We start from the raw sequence: 8,809 nt of genomic DNA, 5'->3' as shown, positions 1-8,809 counted from the left end.
CTGTAATGGACGCCAATGATTGATTAGCTACTCTTGGAGACTTCAAGGTACACCTACTCGACGTTCGCAGACCTCGAAGTCACCTTCTACTTTTAGATGTTCTACTGTTTATTTCTTTTCCCGAAACAATATTATATTTCGAGACTATTAGTACATTCTTGAAAAGCTTATGACTCTGTTCCACCATGTTTTGTGGAGTTTTGACAGTTGTACCGTTTGGGTTATGTTATGGTAGTTAATAGTTTTAATTTGATGTTTAAGTTATTATTTCTGCTATTTCTCAAAGCATGTTAGACTTATTTAGTTTTAGAGATTAGGTGTCATCACGACATTTTAAGGTGGGAATTCGGTGTCGTGACAATTTCGTAATAATAAGCCCAAACGTATCTATGGCCCAGATGAGAGCCCAAATCCAGTTCTTGCCTTTATGAGGACACGCGAACAAGGGACGTGTGTGAGGCACGCCAAACCTTCAAAGTGAGACTTCCGATTTCTCCATTTCCTCGCACCAAAATCTCCATTTTCTCCGACCACCGTCTGCTCGGACATTTGCCGGAGACTAAAAATGTTCGGTCGCCTCGCTGCCCAACGCCTGAACGAGATCCGTACTGCCTTCCGTCGAACTCCTCAGGTCTAATCCCCATTTTATACCATATTTTCATTTCAAAATTAGAAATTCTGTATTTGCTTTCGGATTAGTGTTTACTTACTTTTAATCAAAATCTCTTCTTACTTCCGTGATTTTCAGGCATCGCGATCTTTTTCTACTGCACTCAACTATGTGAGTTCTTATCTAATTTGTATTCTCGGAGTTCTTAGTTCAGATTCGAAATTTGAGCATTCGATAGCGTGTTTATGTTTTTTGCTTGTTTTGATTTTTGATTGTACGCAGCACATTGATTCACCGGACAACAATCCGGACCTTCCCTGGGAGTTTAACGATGCAAACAAGGAAAAGGTTAGCATTGCTTGTAACATTGTTCAAAATTTGCGTTGCTCCGTTCTCTTATATGTCAAAAGTTTGTATCTTTGCTATTAGTGTTCTCTGTTTCTTACAGTGTGTGAAATTTGAGAGCTATTGTTAATTGGAAATGTTCAATGTGTTATGGTGGAGGATGACTTATGACATCTCCTTTACTATAGATTTCAAACAGGGGGATGTAGGCTTTAAGATATGGGTTCGGCTGAGTAGCTTTGCCCGAACCCTGTATGTGTTAAGCAATCCACTAAATACGTACATAAACTAAATTCAGAACCTAGTTACTAGCACTAAAGGTCATTGTCCTAGAATTCAAAACCCATAAAGTTCAAATTTGGATCCGCCTCTGGTTTCAAACTTTTTTAATTAGAATTTGCTTTCTGTGCATGCAACAACAACAACAAAAAACCTAGTATAATCCCACAAGTGTATTCTGGGGAGAGTTGTGTGTACGCATATTTTACCCCTACCTTGAAGGTATAATCCCACAAGTGGGATATGGGGTCTGGGGAGGGTAGTGTGCTTTCTGTGCATGCTTTAATGAAAATGTATTCTATTGTAAAATATGTATGTACTATTATCCATGTAAGCTATTTAGGTACCTGTCCAGCATTTGAATATCTGAACTTGGTTGAAAATTTGCGTAAAGATATGAATTTAGACGACCCAATTTTTTGAGGTTGGCTGCGAAATGAATAACAGTGCTTTGAAATGTTCTACCTTACAACATGGATCCAAGTTGCATCCGTATGAGAAGATTGTCTAATTGAGCATTTGAAACTTAATTTCTCATTTGGAAATGGATCGGAGAAAAGTTAGTTTCTTAAAAGAATCTTAGTGGTCAAAGGCTGTCCCCCATACCCAACCAAAAGAAAAAGCTAGAAGGAAAAAAAAATGAAAAGCGGTAATGACAAATAAAAGGAAAATAGCATGAATGCTTGTAGGTGATTAATGGTCTTCAAGATATATCACAGTTCCCTGTTTGTTGCTATGGGCCTATTGTACTCCTGCTATTCAGTAGCACCACTGATGCATTGACATCGAAATTGCAAAAGTCAGAAATATGCATTCTTAATCAGAGGTCATAAATTTAACTTTTAGAATTTACCAAACGAAAAGAAAACGTATAATACGAAACTTCATGCATCATAGAGGTAACTAGAATGGAGATTTTTGAAATGTTTTTTGAATGTTGATTAGCTTCAATATCAGAAAATTTCCGCAGTAGCGTACTTAAATTGACTCGTATGCGTCTTTATAATTGGTAATTCTTTTTTAAATTTGCTTATCCTCTATCTTGAGTCCTACTTAATCCGCCCATGCAATGCACAGGTGAAGGAGATTCTGTCTTTCTATCCATCCAACTATAAGCAATCTGCAGTGATTCCTTTGCTGGATCTTGCACAGCAGCAAAATGGAGGGTGGCTTCCTGTTTCAGCGATGAATGCAGTATGTTGACACTGTTCAGATTGATACTTGCACTTTTTGCCTTATTTCTTTACAATTAATCAGCATTTGATTGCTAAAACCAGTTCAGCTTTAGTTCTTGCCACAACAATATTTGAGTTATTTGTCATATGTTTATTAACTTGATATTCATATTACTCCCTGAACTTGATTTTCCTTGTGTTACCCTCAAAATTAGCACGATGTAAATTTACCTTAACTTAATCAGGGGTTATTTTTTCTAAATTCTTCCTTCTTTGGCTAAACAGGCATTCAAAAGTATCTAATCCAGTCTTCTAAATGTTTAAGGTGGCTAAGGTTATTGAAGTCGCCCCAATTCGTGTATATGAGGTTGCAACCTTCTATACGATGTTCAACAGGACAAAAGTGAGTAGATTTTCTTGACCTTTTGGCTTGTGCAAGTGCAGGAAATATAAAATCACCTTTACTTAAAATAGCTTACTCAGTTTCTTGTCCTTTTAGGTCGGCAAATACCACCTTTTGGTTTGTGGCACAACACCTTGTATGATCCGTGGTTCAAGAGGTATCGAAGAAACTATACTGAAACACCTGGGAGTAAAGCGCAATGGTCAGTGTTTTATGAAGATCTTTCTAATTATTTTGTTAACATTTCTAATAATCCTACAAATCCTATTGTAAAATGTTCTTATTCTGGTTTATGACTTCGTCGTGTATGCAGAAGTAACCAAGGATGGCTTATTTTCTGTTGGTGAGATGGAATGCATGGTGAGTCATTATTTATACATCTTATTGATGTTGACCTTGTCCTCTTTGGTGCCTTGACAGCATATTCTGCGTGACAGCTTTTGTGAACTATTTTGGCTTTTATTTGCTTTCCAGACACAAGATCTGATCTTGAGATTGGTATTTGTGATGCTTAACTGTTATGCAATAAGTCACATGACTATGCTTGAGAGTTGTGACTGGTAGTAACCAAATTAAGGAAAGTAGAAGTCGGCTTATTTTAATGTTCGATGGCAGGCACTTTGGCTGATAGTAGCTTGTAAGGCAAATATATTAGACAGCAGATGTTTTCTCAGCTTGCTGCCTTGGCTATAGTAGTTCTTATGATCAATGTATCTTGTAGTTTTGTGATGCATATGCACTCGTATACTCTTAATAGCAAGCAAACCTGCTTCTGTGACATTTTGAAATAAATGTTGATGTTTTTTGATCCAATAATATCATTAGTCAGTGATCATCCATCTAGAAAAATAATACTTGCAATCAATTGTCAAATAACAATGTAAAAATCCTCTTTCCTAAATCATATAGTATCTTGTTTAGAAGCAAATCTGTAATTGGAATAAAAACCTCCAATACACTTGGTCTGAAAACCTTAAGCCCATAATTTAGACGGCCAAGAAAGAAGCTCCAAATCACTATTTTGCTTAAACAGATAATGAGTAATTCAACAACCTAATGAAAACAATGAAGAATCTACGAAAGCAATGGCGACCCAACCTCAACACCAGGTTCATGGTGATTGAAGTAATCTGCTTGACAATTTCTGCAGAACTGAAAAGGTCAATCACATGCTTGTAGACACGCATCACAAACCAGTCCCATGTATTTGTGCCTTCTCCACGGGGAGACTTTCTAAGTGCCCGTTTCAAAACTCGATGCTGTTTTTCTTGATGAACCCGTGATCATGATTAAGTTCAGAAAATAAGGCATTATTTGCTATTGTGAGCCCCAGCTTATGGAGAAACCAGATTCAATCAGGATTTAGTTCATCTAACACACATGCCATGGGCTCAACTTAAAGAAAGAAGATGAAATAATCTTCAAATTACCCTAAGTTTTGAAAAGATTCCCGGGTATACTACAATTATACTAGAAGGGTTGGCTAGGGTGGTTTCTAGAAAACATGAAGATAGAAGACGTTGTAAGAAGCTATTTTCTATCACTTTCTCCCTCTAGTGCTCAAGTTCATGTGCATGCTTGTGTGTCATCACCTCATTGGTCAAAGCTCAAGTGTCCACAGAAGTGTTTTGACATGCTAAAGTTGCACTGAGGTGAGACCTTGTAATGTCCTGATGTTTGTGGTGCTAAACCAAGGTTTGATAAAACTGCAAAGTGCCCTAAACCTGCTTTCCTGCTTCATCCGTTCGTCCAGTGTTCATGGTCCTTAGGTTACTATACTACGCACATTAGTTTTGGTCTACAAGGGTACATTGGACTCTTGTCTGGTTGGCAAGTAGAAACATATCCAGTGACAGCCATAAACTGGCCTCCTAACAACTTTGGCTAGTATGATAACCCACACAGGTCTGTGGTTATGGATTGGAACTTCCAGTGTATAATGGTGTACATGGAGACATGGACAACACAAGCTTTATTTGGACGGATACACAATTGATTCCCCCTGTACCTGAAGTAAAGGGACAGAAGGTATCAGTAAGTGGGGTAAATGAATTCTTTTTTAACCCTGCAACATGAGCAACTTGTTGAGGAATTTTTTTCCCCTCATAATCCTTTTGATGGGTTAGTCCTGGTTAAATTAGGGCCACTAAAGACTTGAATTCTTGGACTGCTGAGAGGATGCCTTTCTTGGTTGAATGGTTTTTAGATACATGTGAAGAGAAAGATATGATATACAGGGAAATACTATTCAAAATGAGAGAACTCATCTTTACTGTTAATCAGCCAGTTTTCTCAAACTGTATTCTCCTATATTTTGTTTGTGATGATTTAATCTGACTAGATATTTCCTTGATAACCATGAAATATTCGGTGGTGGATAATGGGCCCGCCCCTAACTCAGTGCTGACAAATAACCAACTCCCAAACTCATGCCAGGCTTTTGTACGCGGCAAGGTTTGAATCCCTGACTTGCGCTTAACCCACACATCAGAAACTGCACTTTTACCACTTGACCAAAGCTTTGGGTCTAAATTTGACTAGATTAAGTTCTTACTGTTACGTTATTGTGGCCAATGCATTGAATCCGGTGGACCATGCCGAGACCTGAATTGGGTATCTGAAAGGGTTACGAACTTCTAACTTGGAACCGTGGAAAAGTCGTGACAGTTATAAAGATATATTACACACCAAAGAAAAAGCATGGAGGGAAAGATGAAAGACTTTGTCTTTGCTTCTAGCTTTTGCTGACACCCGTATCTCAAAACCTATTTCTTACTAGCTTAGGTCCTACTAACCATTCTTGTAAAGGCGTAAGATATGATTCTGGAAGTGAGGTGGAATTTACTGTTCAGTGACAAGTTATGCTTATCCATCTGACTTCAATTTGACTAGAGGTAAAGAAAACATGGAAAATGCCAATAAAATCCAAATACGTTACTGCATGAGTCAATTATCTGTTCAGATCCTGCGGAGATTTATTCTCTATTTGACTATGAGGATTGAACGGTTAGGGCTTACCTCTTGCTATTTAGAGCAAAAGGCACCAGAGGATGAAACACTATTAAAAAATGTGCAATATGGTCAATAACTACAAGGTACAGCTCTTAAGTCCTAATACCATTTCCCTAACATTGGTGGTCCTTGTAATATTGGCAGCCAAAATTGTTACATGCGACTCAAGTGACAACCGTAAAAAGGTAATTTCGAATAGCATCTTTGTTACTGAACGTGACAATGTTTTTTTTTGGTTCTTTTTATTTTTATTTCATTTGCTTATAATCTGTGAAGGTGTGTTCACGAAATGGACCTGAATAGATCGGAATGATAGATATAGAGGCTTCATATAATTGACCCCATCTAATTTGGATTGAGGTGTAGTGGATTTTGGTTTGAGTTGCATATGATTATTTCCGGCAGCAAATTATGTCGTTGACCATATCCTATAAACCTATCTGAGGAAAGGTGAGAAAAAATTCTAGTAGAACTTGCAGGACCCAAAGTCGTACCTTACTTATAGTTCTGATCTTCTACTTTTATAACCTATTGCTTTTCATCTTTGCTTACTTGCATTGAAATGCAAGAGTTTAGCCAGAGTGGTAGTGAAGATGTGAATTTACTTTCTCATTTTATCCCTTTATTCTAGTTTTTTTTTGTTATCTGATTGCGTTCCTTATGATTCATCTGTTTAAAGATAAGAAATCAGCTGTATTCCAAATTTCTTTGCTGGGAATTCTCATTTATGATTATCCATAGCTGAAGATTACAGTAGAATGCCTGCCTTTATACAATCCATTTCATCTTGTAATTTCGATTAATTAGAACAATTATGACTAGTGTTTTAACCACATTCAGGGTTCACAAATTGGGAAGCAGGCAGGACTTTAGATTTAGGGCTGTGTTGCTATGCCAAATAGCTAAAATTCCCCTTTGGTTTAGATCAACAACAAAATAAAGTATTTGTTGAGATATTGTTAATTTGTTTTTTAATGGAAAAAATGTTTAAGTTCCCTCCACCCCAACCCCAATAATGGGTTGAATTACATGGACTTCCTTTGTTGTCTAACAGACCCAATGGACCTCCATATGATTTGAAGAATATACCTCTTTCTATGAAAGTTTAAGAATATGCCCTTAGCTTTGAGGGGTATATTACTGGGATCCCTCCTTGCATTAGACGTGTTAAAAGCAAACTTATCCCATATTGCTTTCTGATAATCCCATCCTTGATCAGGCGGGTTCTCGGTCTTTAGAGGTGAAATCATCTTTTTTTACTTTCTATTATTTTGTGAACAGTGGGGGAAAAGATAATTGGATTGACAGGTAAAAACTGGCACTCTACTTTTATATTTCCAATATCAGCTTAATTTAATGATAGTGTAAGGGACATACTTATGAAGGACAACTTCGTAAACTAAAGGGGATTGTGTGGGGACAAGGGGGTTGTTGTGGTTCTTAATCTAGATGGAAGAGTGGGAAGGCTATTAGTGTTGTTTAAACTACTGTGACATCCTTCTAACTTTCCATGCATTGGAGGCGCTTCAGCAAGGAACCACTGATTGGTGCTTATATTTGTCCCATAATGTTGAACACCATTCGAGTCATTACTTATTTGACATATAACCATTTCGATATTGTACCTCATTTTTGTGGTAGGGGTGCTGTGTAAATGCTCCAATGATGACGGTAGCTGACTATTCCAATGGTTCTGAAGGATATAAATACAATTATTATGTGAGTTATTACTTTAATCCTGTTTTTATTGCTAGTTGTTTAGTCTTGTAGTAATAAGTATTTCGAGCTCAATTGGTCTCCTTTCTTTCTGCAGGAGGATCTGACTCCAAAGAGGGCTGTAGAGATTGTTGAGGCGTTCAGGAAAGGTGAAAAACCACAGGTAAGATGACTATGCTGCATATACTAATTTTATTGTGCATAATGATATTACTGCATTATTGATCGGCATGCTTTTCATGTTTCAGCGGGGCACTCAAAACCCAGGTCGTTTAAATTGTGGACCAGAAGGAGGAAATACTACATTATTAGGTGAACCTAAGGCTCCTCCTTGCCGGGATTTAGATGCTTGCTCTGCCGAATAAATTTGTTGTTGTGTTCTTAATAATGCAAAACAGTGGGGAGAGGCATCCCAGGTCATATGCAGTAAATTACTGACTGCACCGAAGTTTAAAGATTGTCTCCTGCCTGTTAGTATGATTACAGGTGTTGATTTTTGTTTCTGGTGAAGGTCCTTGTTTTGGGTCAGGATGTCATATTTTGCCGAAAAGCTGCTTTGATACAGATTGGTTAGTGTACAATTAATAAGAATGAATTGACAAATCAGTTGCTTTTCCAATTGGAGTAGGAGCAATGGAATTGCTGTTAGGCATCTACGATAGGAAAAAAGAGATGTTCTACTTAATAAATAGAGTAAATTTCACTTTACACCCTTACCCATTTAGATAAGGGAAACAGTACACTCTTCACCTTTTGAATGGGCAAGGGAACCCCCTTGACCCTAAGTCAATTAGCAAAATGAATAAAAATGGTTGCCGGAGATTGCTGGAATACTGGTTTTTGTTTAAACCATTACTTGCGAAGTTGCAGCATACTGATTTATTTATTTCCTTTACAAATTTAAAGGAATTTTATTTGTCAAAACAGTTGGAAATCGAGAAGCTTGTATAAGATGTATGATGCATTAGTTGAATTATTAGTGGTTTACATACGCTTAAAGCTTATGTTAGTTGCATCATCAAATTGTACTTTGGATAATATAAGCTATGAGCAAGTTTTCAATTAGTCATAATGCAGTTAAAAGGAATGCGGAAGTTAAAACTTCTTTAGCACGTGCGGCATATTGACAACAATAATTTTTCTTTCTGTAAATTCCGGCAAGGGTTTGCAAGCACCGGCAACAATTAATTCATTTTGTTGTTTGATTTTTGGTCAGAGGGGGTTCCCTTTCTCATTTAAAAGGTGAAGGGGGTATTGTTTCCCTACACT

General features: G+C 37.3%; 1 protein-coding gene across 1 annotated transcript; it reads left to right on the top strand.

Annotated features, from left to right (window-relative positions):
• Positions 1 to 434: 434 nt before the first annotated feature.
• LOC104101527 (NADH dehydrogenase [ubiquinone] flavoprotein 2, mitochondrial) lies at positions 435 to 8,159 on the top strand. The gene is made up of 10 exons (XM_009608996.4): positions 435 to 631; positions 749 to 781; positions 893 to 958; positions 2,312 to 2,428; positions 2,735 to 2,812; positions 2,909 to 3,014; positions 3,126 to 3,172; positions 7,466 to 7,543; positions 7,638 to 7,703; positions 7,789 to 8,159. The coding sequence occupies exons 1-10, from the start codon at positions 566 to 568 to the stop codon at positions 7,903 to 7,905; spliced, it is 774 nt and encodes a 257-aa protein (XP_009607291.1). The 5' UTR covers positions 435 to 565; the 3' UTR covers positions 7,906 to 8,159.
• The last annotated feature ends 650 nt before the right edge of the window (positions 8,160 to 8,809 follow it).

Source organism: Nicotiana tomentosiformis, chromosome 1 (genome assembly GCF_000390325.3).
Source record: "Nicotiana tomentosiformis chromosome 1, ASM39032v3, whole genome shotgun sequence".
In the NCBI taxonomy this organism is placed as follows: domain Eukaryota; kingdom Viridiplantae; phylum Streptophyta; class Magnoliopsida; order Solanales; family Solanaceae; genus Nicotiana; species Nicotiana tomentosiformis.
The sequence above is the reverse complement of the archived record's forward strand: the minus strand, read 5'-3'. Positions and strand labels throughout refer to the sequence as shown.

Coding starts and splice junctions, on each gene's coding strand:
- LOC104101527 (XM_009608996.4), top strand. CDS start 566: ATGTTCGGTCGCCTCGCTGCCCAACGCCTGAACGAGATCCGTACTGCC. Junction 782..892: donor TTTCTACTGCACTCAACTAT/GTGAGTTCTTAT, acceptor GATTGTACGCAG/CACATTGATTCACCGGACAA. Junction 7,544..7,637: donor GATATAAATACAATTATTAT/GTGAGTTATTAC, acceptor TTCTTTCTGCAG/GAGGATCTGACTCCAAAGAG.